The sequence below is a fragment of the Myotis lucifugus genome, unplaced genomic scaffold, assembly GCF_000147115.1.
Source record: "Myotis lucifugus unplaced genomic scaffold, Myoluc2.0 scaffold_2826, whole genome shotgun sequence".
NCBI lineage: Eukaryota > Metazoa > Chordata > Mammalia > Chiroptera > Vespertilionidae > Myotis > Myotis lucifugus.
Window position 1 is genome coordinate 1 of NW_005873874.1, and position 19,301 is coordinate 19,301.

General features: G+C 62.5%; 1 protein-coding gene across 1 annotated transcript; it reads right to left on the bottom strand.

Annotated features, from left to right (window-relative positions):
* Positions 1 to 2,215: 2,215 nt before the first annotated feature.
* On the bottom strand, positions 2,216 to 18,583 carry LOC102429396 (peroxidasin homolog). The gene is given in 16 exon segments (XM_014450602.2): positions 2,216 to 2,617; positions 2,974 to 3,087; positions 3,783 to 3,915; positions 4,132 to 4,246; positions 5,168 to 5,376; positions 6,235 to 6,369; positions 6,989 to 8,492; positions 10,978 to 11,135; positions 11,694 to 11,802; positions 12,976 to 13,132; positions 13,887 to 13,999; positions 14,931 to 15,089; positions 16,026 to 16,142; positions 17,246 to 17,404; positions 17,407 to 17,517; positions 18,160 to 18,583. Coding segments are annotated over 16 exon segments (3,423 nt in total). The 5' UTR covers positions 18,173 to 18,583; the 3' UTR covers positions 2,216 to 2,500.
* Between the last annotated feature and the right edge of the window lie 718 nt (positions 18,584 to 19,301).

Consider the following 19,301-nt stretch of genomic DNA (forward strand, 5'->3'; position numbering starts at 1 on the left):
ACGGGGGAGATGGGGGAGCTCTTCCGGGCTGGGCTTCCTTCCTCGGGGACAACTGGACAAGGTCACAGCTGGGGGCCCAGCTCAACACCTGGGAGGACGTGGTCCACTCGGGGCTGCTGGTCACGATGATTCGAGAAACTCAGACTGGCCACGGGAGGCGTGGAGGACGGGCCTCTGCAGAGTCTGTCTGCCCGGCTGGGTGGCTCAGGGGTTGAGGTCGACCTATGAACCAGGGGGTCACGGTTGGATTCTCGGGTCAGAGCACACGGCCGGGTTGTGGGCTCGATCCCCAGTGTGGGGCGTGCAGGAGGCAGCCGATCCGTGATTCTCTCTCATCATTGATGTCTCTCTCTCTCTCTCTCCCTCGCTCTCCCTTCCTCCCTGAAATCCATAAAAATATATTCTTAACAGAGAGAGAGAGGGAGGCCAATGAGCCGGAACCAGTGGGGACAGACGGGCCGTGGGACAGGCGGCTGCCACCCCAGCCCAGGTCGGGTCCGACCCCACCTGCTCTCCCCCTGCAGGTGCCGGAGCCCCGGGACCACGGCCCCTCCCCTGTAACCACAGGCTACACCTTAGACCGACTCAAGCCTCTGGCGGCTGCGACCATCCCTGCTCATCCTCCTGGACCCTCGAGCCTCGTGGCTGCAGCAGGTCGGGAAGTGGTAAAACCAGAAGAAAATGTTACATAAAACTCTGTGCAAATCAGGTGACTTCCTGAAAGTCTGTCAGAAAATACATTTTCCCCCTAAACGTCAAATACCTGGAAAATGTACTTAAAATCTCTCCAGACACCGCCTCCTCTGCATCAGGCTCCGACCCCGCAGGGCGCAGCCGCGAGGACGGCTTCACGTGAAAGAAGACGCCGTGCACCCTCCGTTGGAAAAACATGGCCCGTTTATTCGAACTGAAAGGCATCGTTACATAGTGCAAACGTTTCTTTGGTAATGAACTGGTTACAAGGAACACAGATAAGGCACCTGGCTGCTGCAACAGTTAGGAAAGTAAATACACTTAGGAAAGTAAAGACACATGTACACTTCGCTTCCCACCACGGCGACCCCCGCGGCTCCCCACGCACCGAGACTCCACCTCGACCCGCAGACACGCCACCTGCAGCCGCAGACTTCCCTGTGGGCCGGCCTCCCCGGATTCACGGGCCCGTCACCTCTGCCACGAAACCACAGGTAACCCTCGAGGCGCCAACACCCTCACGGACGGTCTGCCGCCGCCTGACACCGAGCAACTTACAGAACCATCCACCTTCCAAACCAAGCTTCCTCCTTCTCGTTACAGACACTGGTCCCAGGTCCTGACTCCATCTGGCTTGATATTTCAAAGGAAGCCCATGTCCTGAGCCACAGGGCCAGCTGTTCCCTGCCACTCCCGACCCGCGGCCGAGAGGTCAAGCTGGCCGCGTTTACAGCTTTAAGGACGCTCCCGCGGGGATGTCCGCTGCCCCCCGACCCCATCCCCCAGGGACGTGGCAGCCTGCGGCCCACCCTGGACCGGAACCAGCTCTGAAACTGCCCACTGCCTGCGGGACGCTGCGAGCCTCGCCCCCACGCGTCCCAGAACACAGATCTCCGCATTCAGACAGAATAGGAGGGTGAGCGCGGCCATGAGGTACGAGGTGCTTTTCACTGAATCCTAGAGGCCTGCACAGTGGCAGTGATTTGTCTGCCGCATCGAACACTGGACCCCGGGTCGGCTTCCACACACTCCGGCGCTTGGAAATCGGGTGAGGTACGGGCGCCGTCGCTAAGGCACTCACAGCTGAGTCAGGGAGGAGGCCGGGAGCAGCCTGGGGAGCGAGAGCCGGCGTGGCCACCGCGAAGGGGGTTTCACACCTGGCCCAGCACCGGGCAGCAGGGATCTAGGGAAAACAGGCCTGTTTCTAAGCGGCTGGCAGCCTCAGTCACGGGGGACGGGAGTGGAGAAGCCGCAGGTGCGCGTGTGGAACGGGAGCTGCCGTGAGGAGTTGCTGGTGTGCGTGGCCCGTGGCAGAGGCCCGGGAAGGGATCGAGGCTCCAGGCCAGGCACCTGTGCCACCTGGACAGGCTCCGAGGGACTGTTCCGCCTGCCAAACGCTGCCGTTCTCTTGAAACGTGCGTGCCTCCCGGCGGCGGGTCCACGGGCCCCGTCCCGGGCAAGCGGAGCGGCTCTCCGTCGAGAGGAAGCGGTGGGGTGGGGGACATCACGCCGGGAGCCTAAATGACTTAACTGTGCGGTTTAATAGTAGCACCACTTTTTCATTAAAAAAATTAAATAAAAACCTGAGAATCTAACATGAAGTTAGGACTCGTGTCTGTTCCCACCCGCGTGTCCACTGCGCGGTCTCCGGCTCCGTGGACGCTCCAGTCTGAGCCCCTGTGCGGCGTCCGAGACGCCCCGGGTATGGCCGTGAGCCGTGCACGTCCTCGGCGCCCGCCAGTCCGCGCTCCCTGCACCGGCCGGGGACGGGGGGGACGCTCGCGGAGCTGCGAGGAGCGCGAGGGGTCTACTGCGCTCCGGGGGGTTCCCTCAGGCAGACCGGGCAGCAGGTGCCCTCGATCCTCACGGGTGCCGGGCAGTCGGCGGGCTGGCAGGCTTCCACGAAGCAGGTGATCTGCCCATCCTGGAGGGAGGTGGCGCCAGACCGGTCAGTTCCGGGGACGACCCCCGAGCATCACACCCGCTTCCCCCCGTGTTCCAGCCTGTGCCGGGTCTGACCGCTTCGGCTCGTCCTGTCCCCCAGTGGTCTTCCCGGAGCTTCCTGCCCAGCCCAGCTGCAGCCCGACCCCGGCCACAAAGGACCCAGCGCCTGCCCACTGTCCCTGCAGGTGTGCACCCCCCTGGCTGCCCAGGGAAGAGGGAGGAGACCCCACCGGTGAGCGGGGCCTCGCTGACCACCCGGCTGCCCACTGGGGGCTCAGGACTCTGCAGCCGAGTCCGTGGCCCAGGCCCGGGTCCCCGAGACAGAGCTGTACTCACGCGGCATTCACAGACGGTGCACACGTCTTGCTTCCACCGGGCGCCATCCGCGTGGGGCTCGCCATCCACGTCGGTGCACTCGGCCGTGCTGAGCCGAGACTCAAGTTTCTTTATCTGCAAAGCCAACGTGTGCGCGGTCAGTCCACGGGAGTGTGGCCCTCGCCCTGCCCGCCCCGGGACACGGCGCCTCACGACGGGCAGGGACGCAGACACGTCTCTGCAGGATGTTCTGGGGCTCAAACAGCTCCCCTGACAGCTGATGGCTTTTCCCAGAGCCCTGGGGCGGCCCTGCCCACTTCGCCTCCGTGGGCGTGCCCACACCTGAATGTTAGTGGTTCCTAAGAACGAAGCTTCTGGGGGAGGCTGAAACCCCCTTGCACCCAAGTCGCCAGGCCTCAGGCACTCCGGTCTCACAGGTGGAGGAGGAGGGGGACATGGGGCCTACAGCCAGGTGGGGGCAGCTGTGGGCCCTGGGAAGGAGGCCCTGCCCTGGGAGCCTGGGGTCACCCTGAGCCCTGCCTGGGTAACTGGGGTCACCCCAAGCCCTGCCTGGGTAACTGGGGTCACCCCAAGCCCTGCCTGGGTAACTGGGGTCACCCCAAGGCCCTGCCCGGGAGCCTGGGTCCCACTGAGGGTCCTGATCGCCGGGAAACCGAGGGACTCAGTGTGGCCAGCCCGGGACAAGCCAGGAGAAGAGCCAGCAGGCAGTGACCCCTGGCCCCAGGTAAGGGGCGTTGCAGAGTTCACACCGGGGTCAGAGATGAGTCTGTGGGAGACGCGAGCTAAGAGGGGGGATGGCGGGGTGGCACCTGTGTCCGGAGGTCCGTGATGGTCTGCTGCATCTCCAGCACGAAGTCCCGGAAGTCGCTGGGCCCCAGGGCCTGGGGGTGCTCAGAGGAGGCAGCCGTGGCGTTCCTGGGGCGCTGGCCGGGCTTCCCGACGCTGCAGGAGGGGAGACGGGGAAGCAGACAGGAGCGTCGCACACACTCACACTCAGGCCCCAGGGCACCTGGGCTGTCTGGGGCCCCTGCCCAGGGCCCAGGCCGGCGGCTGGTGGGATGTCCCTGCCCAGGGCCCGGGCCGGCGGCTGGTGGGATGTCCCTGCCCAGGGCCCGGGCCGGCCCGCGGTGTGGACAGTGACCCTCGGGGACGCCGTACCTCAGTGTCTTCCCTGCTTCCGTCGGGGGCTCGCCCTCCCGGTAACTGAAGTCAAGGGACCGGCGGCCTCGGAAGTGGTAGGAGAAGGCGCTGAACTGGCCCCGGGTCCTGCAGTCTGGGGAGGGGGGAGGGTTAGCCACGAGCAGCTCCGACTTCAGGACAAAGTCAGTGCGTCCCGGTCCCTCGCTCGCTGGCCTGGGACGAATCCCGCTCCTCACGGCCATGGGGGCCTGGCGACAGCCCTGCTCGCCACAGAGCCTCAGGCCCGGGCAGGGCTGCGTCTGGTCGGAGAGAGGTCCGCGGAGGGAGGTGCCACGGAAAGACCGACCGGGGGTCAGACCAGGACGCTGCCGTGAGCGGTGACAAACGGCAGGAAGGGAGCCCGTGGCCCTGGACGGCAAACAAGGCTCTGTCCGCGCAGAATCTCCCGGTTTTGGGCCTAAAAACTTGAGTGAATGATCGAGGAGCAGCACGACACCTACAGCTTCCTCCACCACCGAGGAACGTAATGTTTACATAAAACACACGCACAGCCCGGCTGGTGTGGCTCAGGGGTTAGCATCGACCTATGAACCCGGGTTGTGGGCTCCATCCCCAGTGTGGGGCGTGCAGGGGGCAGCCGATCATGATTCTTTCTCATCATTGATGTTTCTCTCTCTCCCTCTCCCTTCTTCTCTGAAATCAATGAAAATATACTTTAAAAAACAAACGTAGCGTGCAGACACCTGTACACACACAAGAAGAGCAACACATGGAACACGAGGTAAACCTGAACGACTGATGAACCTGAAGGAGGCAGAGATGCTGTCGCACGAGCCGTCATGCTAAACACGACCCGCATTGAAAATCCTCCCCCGGGACTTTGTTTAGGTCCCTCGGATGCCTCGGCACAGACACGCCTAAGCCGGAGGGCGCAGCCGCGCCTGCTCCCCGTCACCCCTCTGCTGGCACCGCGGTCCGCCAGCCGGCGTGCCGTCTCCCCTCACGGGCAGAGAGCGCGGCGCCCGCCACGCCGGGCGCGGGGGCTGGGCGGTACCTTCACAGCAGTCCTGCCAGACCCGCAGGTCCACCCGGGGGATGTCGTCGCAGCTGCTGTAGCCGTGGGGGTACTCCGCCACCCGGAACACGTCCCTCTGCACGCGCGTGATGTTGTCGGCGTTGTCGCACAGGATCCTGGCCAGCGACGTCTGCTTGATCTGCGTCAGCTGGGCCGGCGAGAACACCCCAGGGTTCTCGTACCACAGCCTGTGTCCCGGGAGGAGAACGAGATGGGAAACCTGGACTCAGACCACAGCGACCGAATCAGCAGCCTCTACTCCGTCCCCAACAAGGCAGACGCCACTGGTTTTAACCGGGGCCGCTTGACGGTGGACACACGGCTCACACTTCCCGCTCGAAACAAAGCAAAACAACGGAGTAAAGGCCCAGAGGCGGCACCGGGCCAGGCCGCACAGGCCCCTTCGGCTGCGTCGCACGGCCCGTGGCCCCGGCCGGCCGGCTCGGCGACAGGAGGGACCGCCTGCCCCCTGCTGAGCTGACTGACCGAGCGACCACGCAGCACCTCGAGATCCCGCCCGGAGCTCCAGCGGCTCGGCACCCGGCGTGGTTTAACCGGCAGACTGTGCACTTCGAGGGACAGAAACCCGCTCACCAGCCACGGGGAGGGAAGGCGGCCGAGCCGGGCAGGGCTCATCCTGCTGCGCGTGACGGGCCGGCGGCCGGGCGTGGTCACCAATGAACAGCACAGCCCGGCTGGCACGGCTCAGGGGCTGAGTGTCATCCTGTGACCAAGAGGTCCCGGGTTCGATTCCCGTCAGGGCACATGCCCAGGTGCAGGCTCAATCCCCAGTAGGGGGTGTGCAGGGGGCAGCCGACCCATGATTCTCTCTCATCACTGATGTTTCTCTCGCTCCCCCTCTCCCTTCCTCTCTGACGTCAGTAAAAAGAAGTCCATTAAAATCCCACACAGATAGACAGCACCAGGCGCGACGCCGCCTTCACTCCCAGCACGTGGCGTGGACACAGGGCCGCTGCCCACGGTTCCTCTCCCCCGAGTCCCCGAAGGTGCCCGAAGCCCGGCCCCCCTCTTCGCCTCGCGCTCACCTGTCCCCGTCCCGCAGGCGCTGGAACTGGGTGCTGAGCAGGCACATGAGCGTGGGCCCCAGGCGGCTGCCCGGCACCAGGTCCTCCACCATGAGGGCCGGGAACAGGTCGATGTTGAGGGGGGACCCGTACAACCTGGACGACAAGGGAGCCTGAAATGGGCTGAACGGCTCGTCGGGGACAGCACCGCAAACACGGACAGGAAAGCCCCTTCCCCTCACGATTGCACGTTACCCAGACCGTCCCTTAAAGACGAAACGTCTTCCTTTAAAGCAGCGGTTCTCAGCCTGTGGGTCGCGGCATTAGGAAGGTTGAGAACCACTGCTTTAAAGCATCTTCCTCATGCTTTACCTACCCCCGCCTCCTCCTTGTTTATCTAGAGGGTGGGGCAGGACGAGGTTTACCCTGTTTGTATGGAAAATATACAATAATTGTCCGGCCGGTGTGGCTCAGTGGTGAGCGTCGACCTATGACCCAGGAGGTCAGGGTTTGATTCCTGGTCAGGGCACAGGCCCGGGTTGTGGGCTCGATCCCCAGTGGGGGGCGTGCAGGAGGCAGCTGATCCATGCGTCTCTCTCACATGGATGTTTCTCTCTGCCTCTCTCTCTCCTTCCCACTCTCTCTCTAAAAAAAAAAAAAAACCAATAGAAAAATATCCTCGTGTGAGGATTAACAAACAGAAAAAGGTGGAAAAAAGTAAAAAGAAGTAAATAAATAAAAATAAAAGTGGCCCCGGCCCGGCGCGCGCACTCACCGGCGCAGCTTCTCGCGGACCTCGGGGTCCTGGATCTCGTTCTTGAGGTCCTCGAAGTCGTGCGCGGCCGACAGGTTGCAGTAGACGCGGAAGTCGTGGTAGGGCGGGATGCCGTGGTCGCGGCCGCGCTGGATGTTGATGGCCGCCAGGTCGAGCGCCACCGTGTGCGCCATGGAGAAGAGGCGCTCCGTGAGCTCGGTGTTCAGCAGCTGCGAGGGCACCCGCATCTTCCCCGCCGCGCCGAACAGGCCGCGCAGCAGCGGGTCGATGCCGCCCTCGTTGACGATGCGGAAGGGCGAGAAGAAGGCCTTGTGCAGCGGCACGTGGCCCTGCGCGATGGGCTGGAAGGCCTCGTCCAGCCGGTAGAGCAGCGGGTTGATGAGCGTGTGGCCGAAGCGGAAGGCGGCCGTGGCGAAGGCGTTGAAGATGCCGGCGTTGACGCCGGGGTCGTAGCCGCGGTACTCGCCCAGCATCTTCACGCCCACCTCGCCCAGCACCTTGGGCAGCCAGTGCTGGTAGGTGATGTGCTGCATCTGCGCGCCCACGATCTTGCGGGCCTCGTGGTACAGCGTGTCGCCGTCCCAGTGCGGGTTCAGCGCCAGCAGCTCGGCGGCCACGCGGTTGTGCTCGCGGAACCAGAGCGTGTGCATGCTGGTGAGGCCCAGCTGCTCGTTGGCGCGGTGGTCGCCGGCCAGGAAGCAGGGGATGGGGCTCTCGCTCTCGTCCCGCATGCACTCGGTGGGCGGCCCCGCGGCGAAGGGCAGCAGCGGCTTCCCCGAGCGCTGCACGATGCCCTGGCGCAGCAGCCCGCGCTGGCTGGCCAGGTCGCGCACGGCGCGCGCCTCGTGCTCCGAGCTCCCGTAGACGTTGGAGGCGTCGATGTAGGAGGTGAGCTGGTTGATCTGCTCGCGCGGGTACACGGAGTTCATGAGCAGCGAGGTCATGCCGCTGCCGCACACGGGGCTGGAGCGCACGAAGAACATGCAGCGCGCGCCGTTGCGCACGCGCGGGTCGTTGGGCGGGATGGCGAGCGAGAAGCAGGGCGGGTCGTTGCTGCAGGCGGAGCTGCAGTGCTGCCCGTCCGAGAAGCGCGCCTGGCTCAGCGCCACCACCGTGGAGTCCAGGTCGTGGTCCAGGAACTGGCCCCACTGCATGAGCATGTGCGTGAACTGCGCGTCCGGCGTGATGGCCTCGGTGCCGATGAGCGTGGTGGACACCAGGCGCGGCATGGGGAGCGCGTGCCCGTGGTAGAGCCGCCCCGGCGTCACGCCGCGCGGCGTGTTGAAGCCGTTCTCGTACACGGACTTGAGCAGGCGCTCGAAGGCCGTCAGTGAGGCGCCCCACATCGGGTGCTGCAGGTTGTTGCAGGTGCCGTCGTGCGTGCGGTACTTCTGGTGGAAGCACATGTCCGAGCAGTTGTTCACGCGCCGGTGCGCCGTGCAGCCCGACAGGTTGGCGATGAGGCTCAGGTACTGCGGGGACACCAGGTCGTTGTAGTGGTAGCCTGCGGGGTAGGATGGACGGCGTGTGCGCCTGACGTCCGCGGACGGACTCCGGGCCCTCCGTGCTTCCCGGGGGGCCCGCGGGAACTGCCTTCCCTGAGGGTTTCCCACCTCCACCACCCGGCGTGCTCCAGACGGAGGAACAGCTCCGCCTGCCAGCACATGCCCAGAGGTGCGTGCACGCACGCAGGGGCGCACGCTCAGGCTCACAGGGGCAGGCACGCAGGGGGGCGCGCGCAGGCCCCAGGGGGACGCGCTCAGGCACGCAGGGGGGCGCGCTCAGGAACCAGGGGGGCGCGCTCAGGAACCAGGGGGGCGCGCTCAGGAACCAGGGGGGCGCGCTCAGGCACCAGGGGCGCGCGCTCAGGCTCACAGGGGCAGGCGCGCAGGGGGGCGCGCGCAGGCACCAGGGGGACGCGCTCAGGCACGCAGGGGGGCGCGCTCAGGCACCAGGGGCGCGCGCTCAGGCACCAGGGGCGCACGCGCAGACCAGCAGAACAGCTCCCCTCTCTAGCGCGCTCACAGCGGCACCTGCGCTCCCCCACACTGGCCGGCACCGCCAGATCTCAGTCCCCAGCGCATCCTCTTTCAAGCATTTCTCGGACCCAGGCGCAGTCTCATACACTTGACACACACAGACTCCTTATTGTAGGGCTGCGTTCGAAACCCCCACATGGATGCGGTGAGGAACCCGCGGGAGGAAACCCCACAGGCCGGGGAGAAGCATCAGGGACACGAGCGCTTCGCCGGGGATGTGACACTGGGATCCAGCCGCCCAGGGCCACGCTCACCCGGACGGAAGGCTTGGTGGGCGGCGCGCTTCCCGAGATCAGCAGGGACACCACCACGCCTGCCTCTCACAGTCCCCCTGAAATCTCTCCATTCTCAGCCCTGAACACCGAACACCCGCTTCCACCCACGTCACCAGGGCCCAAGGCGCCTCCCTGTACAGCCCCTCTGCCTGCGCGGTGGCCGCGGGGTCAGCGGCAGCTCCTGGGCTGCCTCCCAGGCCGGCCCCACTGCAGGGACCCGGAGCCAAGCCGAGGGCGGGCACCTGCCAGCACCGGGTGGACGCAGACACAGCAGCCCGTGAACTGGGACCAGAGCGTCTGGACGTTCACCGATAACACGCAGACCCGTCTGCAGACGCAGGCAGCACGTCTGCGAAAGGAGACGCTCACCAGGAAGGCTGCAAACTGCCATTTCAGCCACGCCCTTCAGGCCAGTTCACGTCAGAAATAAAAGCGACCTCAGAGTGCAGACCACTGGGTACGGGGGGAACTGCCGACTGAGGAAAGTTAGTATCCAAGACTAGGGGGTGGACAAGTGACCGCTTCAGGGCGGGACCGTGCCTGGAAGGTGCTGTCATTGGGGAAAAATCAGTCTCTTCCCCACGAGGTACCACTCCCAGGGCCACAGAACCAGGACACAGGCTGGCCTGCAGGTTAACGTCTCAGGTGGACACTGTGTGAGCGTCCACTACAGCCAGGCTGAGTGACAGTCACCTCTGCCTTCACAGCGAGACGCACCCTCTCAGGGCACCTGGTCCCCAACGGCCACCTCCCTCCAGGATCATTCCAGACACCCCTGCCCAGCCCCGTCCCCGACCGTTGGCCGCGAGTGCCCGGCAGAGACTCTAGGCAGAATGGCCGGGTTCTGACGCTTCTCCGGGTGCTGGGAGCGGAGGCTGGCGGTCGCCTAGAGACCAGTGGAGATGACCCTGAGGGGCCGGGGCCCGGGATGGAGAAGCAGGAGGCATCTGCACACAGCCGGCCGCCAGGACACTGGGCTCGGACTGGTCCCAGGGCGGCAGGCCTTCCCTTACCGCGCGCACTCGTCCTGAGGAATAGCGTTCAGTCCCGAGTAACGCTTTTGTCCTGATGGCAAAAGACGTTCATCAGAGACAAGGTAGAAACCACTGAAAAGCCGGGAAGCAGAGGATCTCGAATCACCTGGCACCGCGTTCTCAGGTCAGCTGCTTCCGGGACTATCCCCAGCAGCACATGAGCTCATGCACAACCCTGAACGAACAGCTGCTGGTGAGAGTGATGCTGTTACACAGTAAAACCCGGGTCACCACCATCCAACAGCACCACTGGCACTCCTCTGCCTGGCACAGTGCCAGGGTGGCAGTCACCCCATGCCACCCATCATCACCAGGACAGAGGCGGGAGCTCCACACACACCCTTCCCGACAGCAGCATGGACACAGCGCCACCTACACAGCAGCTGTCCTGCAAAGCCCTCCCTCAAACCTCCTGTGCCCGGGGACCTTGGGTCACAGCCAGTGGGCAGGGACCGCCCAGCTCACATCCCAGAGGGTCCCTGTTACCCGAGGTGGGACCCACAGGACCCTCGCTGTCACCCGACTGTGCCCTTCACAGACACGCGGGACAAGAACGCCGGAGCACGGCCCTCAGGAGGCACCGAGGTGGGGGTGCGACACCCGCTCCCCCGGAAGATGCAGGGAGGAGCCTGGGTACTGACTGGTTCCGTTGAGGTCGACCATGAGGCCGCCCTGCACGTGCTCCTGGATCAGCTGCAGCGTCCGCTCGAATATCTCGCCGGCGCGCGCCTGCTCCACGGTGTAGGGGTCCCTCGGGTAGCGGAACAGGGCCAGCAGGTCGTTAGGGGAGCGTGGACGGCTGGCGCGGTCGGGGCAGGAGGGAAGAGGGGACAGTCAGAGACAGAAAGCACCCAACGACAGAACGGCGGCTTACTGCTGCCGTAGCTACTGCTCTAGGGGCGAACCGTACCTGCCTGATCCCGGGTGGAAGGCAAGAGAAAAACAAAACCAAGAGAAACCAGACACGAACAGTTCATTAGTTCCAGGGAGAAAACAGCAACATTCGACTTCAATGCAGACACAGAAAAAACACCTCGGAATTGGCCAACAGGAACACGTCCCCTAATGGCTTGTGAAATGCGTTGTTTTTGCCAAATCGTTTAGCAACAAGCCAAAGGCCCGTGTTGCCATTTTAAAGAAATGTTTGACTTGTGAATCATGCTCCAGGCTCTACTTGGAAAGGACATGCCTGTTGTCTTAACCCCCGGGGAGCGGATGCCAACCTTGTGGATGGTTTTCAAGCGAAAGGTTTTCTCCGATGAGGCAACTGGTCCACCCTGGACCAGAATGGCCCGAGCTCCCCCCCCCCGCCCCCCCGCACCCCCAGCTCAGGGAGGCGCGCCAGATCGCGCCCTACCTGTCAAACAGGTGAGTCCGTGTGGAGTTTATGGCCCTGTCGACCGTTGCGATCGCCTCCACGATGGATGTGGCCACGAACGGGTCCCCGTTTCGGCTGACGTCAGGCACTAGGAGAACATGGAGCCTCGAGTTACCAGGGCCCTAGAAGTTACTCGGCGTCTAGACGCTACGTCATCAAGACAGAGGCACCCGGCTCCAAGGGCTTTTTCTGTTTCTCACACCAGAGCTCAACTCACTTCATCACCAACTCTACTGGAAGCTGCTTTCAAACAGAACGGAAATTACAGACTTTTCAATTTTGAAGTCACGCCACACCCTCTAGGCCAGGGGTGGAGAGTGTCCGGCCCACAGGCTGCACGGGGTCCGAGAAATCCTTTGGTCTGGCCCTGCAGGGGCGTTAGGGCTGAGCGAATCAGATGACCAATTAAAGCTCGTTTTTAAGCTGACAATTTTGTATGGCCTGCGAATGATGTTACAGATATCCCCATGGCCCTCGGCAGAAAAACGTTCCCCACCCCTGGTCTAAAGGAACAGGGAAACTGTAGCTATCATGTCACGCACTGGCTGGCCGGGGAGGCATTCTCTAACCCCCGGAGCTCAGGGAGCCGGGCCGCTGCTTCAGGGATGACGAAGAGGTTTGTGTTGAAGACGCTCGGGACGTTCACGCCCTGGGAACAGAGAGCAGCCCTGTCTCCTGAGCTCTGGGGGGTAAGAATGGGGCAATAACAGCTCCGAAGTTTTGCCAAATGATGACACACTGTCGGACCTGAAGGGGTTTGGATGACGCTGAACCCACCACCAAACCCAGGGCAGGGAGGCTCTGCCGAGTGAGTCAGACACAGCAGCCTCGCGGGCAGGAGGGGCTCAAGCCGCCAGGCCCTGCCACCCACCGAGGGTGCCCTGTGGCCTCCTGCAAACTAGGGGTGTGGACACACCACCTTCTTTTTTTAAAAAAATATATTTATTGATTTTTTACAGAGAGGAAGGGAGAGGGATAGTCAGAAATACCGATGAGAGAGAAACATCGATCAGCTGCCTCCTGCACACTCCCTACTGGGGATGTGCCCGCAACCAAGGTACATGCCCTTGACTGGAATCGAACCTGGGACCCTCCAGTCCGCAGGCCGACGCTCTATCCACGGAGCCAAACCGGTCAGGGCGACACGCCACCTTCTAACACCCCCACGGCCCGGCCTTGTGCTGGGAGCCGGTGCCTTCCTCCCGCGGCCTGAACCCACGCGGGTGGGGTGTCTGCCAGCCCCAGGGGCCGGGCCACCTACCGCTGACGCTGAGCACCATGCTGACCGAGGCCTGCCCGATGGTGTTCCGCGCCACACACTCGTAGCGGCCGGCGTCCGCGGTCCCCACGTCGTGGATGGTCAGGAACCCCTCAGGGCTGATGTGAAACTTCCCGCTTTCTGTCACCTGGACCCCATCCTGGAGCAAACGGGGGACGTCACAGGAATGAGACTGCGGAGCCGTGTTGCTCACTGCAGGTGGTGAGGGGCCATCGTCGGCCTCACAGGGGGACACGTCAGGAGCCCGGGGGCAGGTTCACCCATCATCAGAGAGAGGAGGTGAATCTGATCCGCCCAGTACGGCTTCCATGGGGTGAACTGTCTGTTGTGCCTGCCTAGGTCCTGGGGAGATCGGATGGAAGCCACAATCCTGGGATTTTCCAGGATGAGGTGGGGGTGGGGGTGGGGAGGGGGGCCCAAAAGCAGCCCCCCTGGGACAGACTGCAGTGAGGAGCATGAATTCGGGCACCTGGGAGGGAGAAGGCCTGGGCACTGCCTCCTGGGACAGCGACACCCCAGCCGAGAGAGGAAGCGAGGACGGGCACACAGTGCCTCTGGTCCACCCGTCCCCCGGACACCCCGTGTTTTAAGCACTTGATTTTATGTTTAAACTCTGCTGCGTTTCTTATGGGGCTTCATAAAAACAAGAGGAAAATAAAACCACAAAGAACCTTCCCCGCTGACTGTGGGGTCAAGGGTCTAACAGGAAGGTTTTCTGCTCTGGTGCCGAGAGGCTGTGAGAAGGGGGCGGCCCCAGGCTGCTGTCTCCTTTGGTTTTATTACTGAGGACAGCGGCACATCTTCCCCTTGGGCCACGATCTGGAGGTTTCCCCTGCTGTGGGGGTTACCCCACCGTCCCCCCGCCCGCCCCGCGCACCTGCCCGCCGCGGTACCTTGTTCCAGGTGATGGTGGGCTCGGGCTCGCCCTGCGAGCTGCACGGCAGCTGCACGTTGGAGCCCACCTCCGCCGTCTGGTCGCTGGGGACGCTGCTGAACACCGGGGTGACTGGAAGGAAGGAGCACAGCTGACACCTTGAACCCCCGCCCTCCCTCCGTCAGCGCAGGCCCAGGGCACCGAGAACTCGGCCGGCCACCCGTCAACTCCTGGGGTGTCTGCACAGAGAGGAGGGGCTGGAGGGACCGAGATGTCCCCACCCACGAGCAGCCTGCAAGGCTGACGGAGCTCCCGTCTGTCCAAGGCCCTGCACCCCAGCCCCCGAGACCCCGATGAGTGGGAAGGCACCCGCGGGTGAGGTTGTGAGGGCCTGGCGGCCTCTCAGGAGTCCTCACCCAATTTCTCACCCAACAGGCCGCCCAGAGTCCTGGCCGGTGAGGACTGAGCGGGGCAAACCCCGAAACCCAGAGCCAGCCCAGCCTCGGAGAAGACCCGAGGCCCCACGTCTGCACCTGCAGGCTGGGCTCTGCACCTGCTCCGTCTGCCCTGAGCCTTTCTAGAGGCACCAGGCGACCAGGTCCTTCTGAGTACAGAGAACATGGGGGACCCTGGCATGCTCTAGGGGGGTGCAAACAGGAAACAGAACCGTGACTCCAGGACACGGTTGGGCCACCACACCCAGCGCCGCTGCAATAACCAGGAAAGGCTGCTCCCACCGACCCTGGTTCAGAGTGACACCATCAGCCAGGGAAAAGGGTCCATTACTGTGACAAGTCGCCCATCAGAGGGCAGTACAAGCACCGTTGAAAATACCCCTTATCGCAGGCTACAGGGCAACACTTAACGAGCTGCATGTGACACAGTCCCCTCGGGAACCCAGGGTCAAGGGTCAGTTGTTCAAATCAGGTAGAGGTGGCTGTGGGTCATGAGTGACGTGAGTGCCGGTGCAGGAGCCTGGCCTCCCGCGCGTCTGCCTGCAGCCACGGCCACGGGTAGGGTCCCCCCTCGCCGCCACGCCCGCCGGGCAGCACCCCGCGCCTACCTCGGGGCTGCACGGTCAGCTGGGCCACGACCCTCTGGGAGCCGATGATGTTGACAGCCTGGCACTCGTACTGGCCCTGGTCGTGGAGGGCGACGGCCGAGATGCGGAGCGTCCCCGACGACAGCACCAGGTGCCGCCTGTCCACAGACAGCTGGCTCCCTGAAGGGTGAGGCACCAGTCGGTCACGGGGACACGGTGGGGGGTGAGGGGGACACATTAGTTACAGGTGGAGCAGGACTTAGAGAAAATCAAAGGATCGCAGGCGCGTCTTGGCCCGATTAGGGCCCGGGGTCATCGTCCGGCCCTCGGTCAGCAATCGGTTCCTTCCCCCAGACACCCCGACCCGCCTGGGCGGCGTGGGGGCACCGGCTCGTGCAGCCCGGTCAGGGGTAAACAGAACGCGCTCCCTGCTCCCATGAGGGTCCCCGGAGGGTGGAGCCAGAGACAAGGGCTACGCAGGCAGGAGCCAGGACGGCAGGGGACTCGGGCGGCGTGCACACCAGCTTGGGTCCCGGGAAGAGGCTGGTCCGTGCTGCATGGTCCTCTCACCTCACCTGGGGCTGAGGCTCGCCTGCCCGACAGCAGGGAGGCCCCGGGAACCCCTGGGAAGGGCCCCTCTGGACGAAGGGATGGATGGAGGTCACCAGCTGGTTCTCCAGGTCACCCCCCTGGAGTCCAGGACAGGCCCTGAAGGTCCAGCAGCACCGGCTCAGCCCCCCCTCCCCCCCCTCCCCAGGCGGCTGCCGTCACCCCTGGGCCAGCGGGAGACCGAGGGCTGGCCCCACCCAGAGAATCCACGCAACCAACACGCAGTACAGGGCGGGAAGTGGCAGAACTCTGGGACTAAGCCGAGAGCAAAACTTTAAAAATATATATTCCACTGTGGTCTTCCAGCTCCTCTTCCCTGAATTACATTTCATTCAACCCTAATTAGTGTGTATTAAAGGCAAGACCCCCGGGCCATGTCGGGGTCACCCAGCGCTCAGCCCCGCTCAGAAGCCTGGGGCTTGGGGGCCAGAGAAAGACACAGCTGGCTTCGAGTCGGTGTTCCGAGGGAGGGCGGTGGTGACGGCTGGGGACCCGGTGTGCGCCTACCTCCTTTCGTCCAGGCGATGACGGGCTGCGGGTACCCCTTGGCCTCGCACTGGAAATCAACGGTCTGACCCTCGATCACAGCTCGGTCCTGCGGGGTCACGGTGAACTGAGGGAGAGCTGCCGGGGCGAGATGGGACACGCGGTGAGAAGACAGCTTCCCTGAGGAGGCGGCAGACGGGGAGGCCTCCCCGGGCGGGGCCGCCCTGAGTGACAGGACGCCTGCTGCCGGCCCGGCCTGAGCAGGTAAGGAAGACACTTGGGGTGCAGAGCAGGGAAGCCCAGGGCAGGAGCTGGTCTGTTATTATTGAGAAAAACGTAACAACAGTGTGTCCCCTGTGATTCCACTTTTATAAAAGTATCAGCCACAACGAAGGACGTCGACGCCTAATGACCACAGGCACCTGCCCAGAGAAGGTGCCAGGAGGTTAGCAAACCTCACGGTGGTTTCCGTGGAGGCGGGGAAAGTGGGCAGAGAGAGGAGCAGGGAAAGGACTCGTTTGTCTCTTATTCCCATTTCTATTTTGTCCTAAGGCTCCAGCAAACGCCCCACTTTGCAATTTACGTAAAAATGAATAGACTCAGCCCTGGCCAGTGGCTCAGTGGTTAGAGCATCGGCTTGTGCAGCAAAGGGTGACAGGTTCGATTCCTGGTCAAGGGCAGGTACCTCGGTGGCAGGTTCCCTGGCCCCATGGGGGTGCGTGTGGCAGGCAACCATTGATGTGTCTCTCTCACATCGATGTTTCTCTCCCCTCCCCTCCCCTTCCCTTCCTCTCTCTCTAAAATCAATGGGAAAAATAGCCTTGGGTGAGGATGAACAACAACAAACACTGATAAATTCAGTATTGGGCCAAGGAATTTGGAAATGCATAGCACACATCTTAAAACTCCGGGCCTCCTGTGTCCAAGAATCAACCCTGGGAAATTCCAAAATGTGCGAGGACTTCCTGATTAATATGCCTGTGCACACGCGTGCACATGTGTGCACACCCCCCCCCCCCATGTGGTTGCCTGCGGCGCACACTCGCCAGAGCTCCGGGCGCCGTGGGTCACAGCCAGGAAACAGCCCCACAGCCCGTCCTCTAAGTCACAGCTGGGTGGAGGCGTGAGTGCGAAGGTGAACACGACGGTGATCCCGGGGACGGCCCCTCCTGCGGGCACCAGGCAGAGGGCGCACCGGGCCCACGGGCAGGGCTGCGGGCGGAGGGTCCCCGGACGCTCACCCTGGACGATGATGAAGGCCGTGGCGTGGATGCTGTCCAGGCTGTTGGACGCGAAGCAGGTGTACTCCCCGCCGTCCTCCTGCGCCACGTTCTGGATGAAGAGGCCGCCCGAGGGCGTGATGCTCACGCGGGGGTCGGTGGGCAGGGGCGAGCGGTCCCGCGGGTCCAGGCGATCCTGGGCAGCGGGTGGCCCGTGGCGCTGCACTCCAGCGTGACGCTCTCCCCGACCAGCACCTCCGTGTTCTGCGGCTGGATTACAAAAGTGGGTCGAGCTGTCACAACGAAACACAATGAATTAATCCCTCGAGTTCGGCACCAGTTGTCTGCTTGTTTTTCTGTGTTCATGCGACTCGTTCTGTCTGCTGACCTCTAAGCTACTGTCAAACAAACATGACTTAATCGCCTACTTTCCCGTCTTTGTTGTTGTTTTTTAAAGAAATGCACAGAAAATAAAAGCGGCCCCTGCCTTGGGTCTCGTGAGGAGTGGGCCCCATGAGCGAGGGGAGGGCGACTTCTTCTCCAACAGGACAAGGCAGGAGAGCCCTTGTTTTGGCTTTTCCTGAGTCCATTCTGTCACTCTGGCTAAGCCTCTCTATAGTTCCTATCGGTATAAAACACTGTTTTCAAAGTATAGTTAGAACATATACAATAATAAGTTTCACAAGTTAAAACTACACTGAGACAGCCCTCGCCGATTTGGCTCCGTGGCTAGAGCGTCAGCCTGTGGACTGAAGGGTCCCGGGTTTGATTCCGAGTCAGGGCACATGCCCGGGTTGCAGGCTCGATCCCCAGTGGGGGGCGTGCAGGAGGCAGTCAATCAACGATTCTCTCTCATCATTGATGTTTCTCTCTCTCTCCCTCCCCCTCCCTCTCTGAAAGCAATACAAAAATATTTTTTAAAAAATGACACGTACATAAAGGTCTCATTCAATTGCTGTTATTTCTTCCGACCGACACCCTCGTCCAGGATCCCGGACCCAACATGACTTCATCACTTGTTTACAAAGGTCGCGGCCACTCGTGTCCTCATTTCTCCGCTGTGACTATTCACACCGGAGGCTGAGATGTTTACCGATGAGCCGAGTGGCCCTTCTGAGAGAAGCTCCCAAATTTCTGAATTTAACCGGCATCTGGCCCAGCGGTTTTGGATAAAGGGGTTGGGGCCTGTGACAGCAAAAGACTTGGGGGACAAACCCTACATGTCTCCGAAAGGGACCCGGTTAAATGGATGCGTTACAGCCTCTGCGACTCCCGGAGGCTTAGGAGTCAGGCTGCAATTACTCCTACAAATTGTCACCAGAGCCCGGACGGTGTGGCTCAGTGGCTGAGCATCATCCTGTGAACCAGTCAGGGCACACGCCCAGGTTTCAGGCTCGATCCCCAGTGGGGGGGGCCTGCAGGAGGCAGCCAAGGGATGATTCTCTCTCATCACTGATGTCTCTCCCTCTCTCCCCCTTCCTCTCTGAAATCAATAAAAACATTTGAACTGTCAGCACAGCCTGGGAACATGTCTGCAAAGGACCAGGGAGCATGTGTTCTGGGCTCTGCGGGCTTTGCTACTGCTCAGCTCAGCTCTGCCGGCAGCAGAGAGCGGCCACAGACAACTCGTGGAAGAATCAGTGTGGTGATGTTCCAGCAAAACCTAAGTTACTGAAATCTGAATTTCCATAATTACTACGGCTCCTAAAATACCACGGATCCTAACAACTCTTAGGTTTTCCAAGCCTGTAAAAACGTAAAACCATTCTTAGTTCCCAGATTATAAGGAAAACAGGCAGCTGGCCCCGTCCCGCCGTAGGACAGCTCGCCGGCCCCGGTCCAGGTGGACGGGCTGCCTCGCGCCGATTCCCTCCGCCATGGCCTTGCCCCAGGTCCCGGGAGGCCCTCCAGGAGTATTTTAGGGAGCCTGACTGACAGGCTCAGAGTCGCACCCCAAAGAAGGCTACTGTTTCCCGGGGAAGAAACAATCTCATAGATCAGTGGTTCTCAACCTTGGCTGCACATTAGAGTCACCATGGGAATCTGTTTAAAATCCTGATTTCTGGGCCTCATCCTC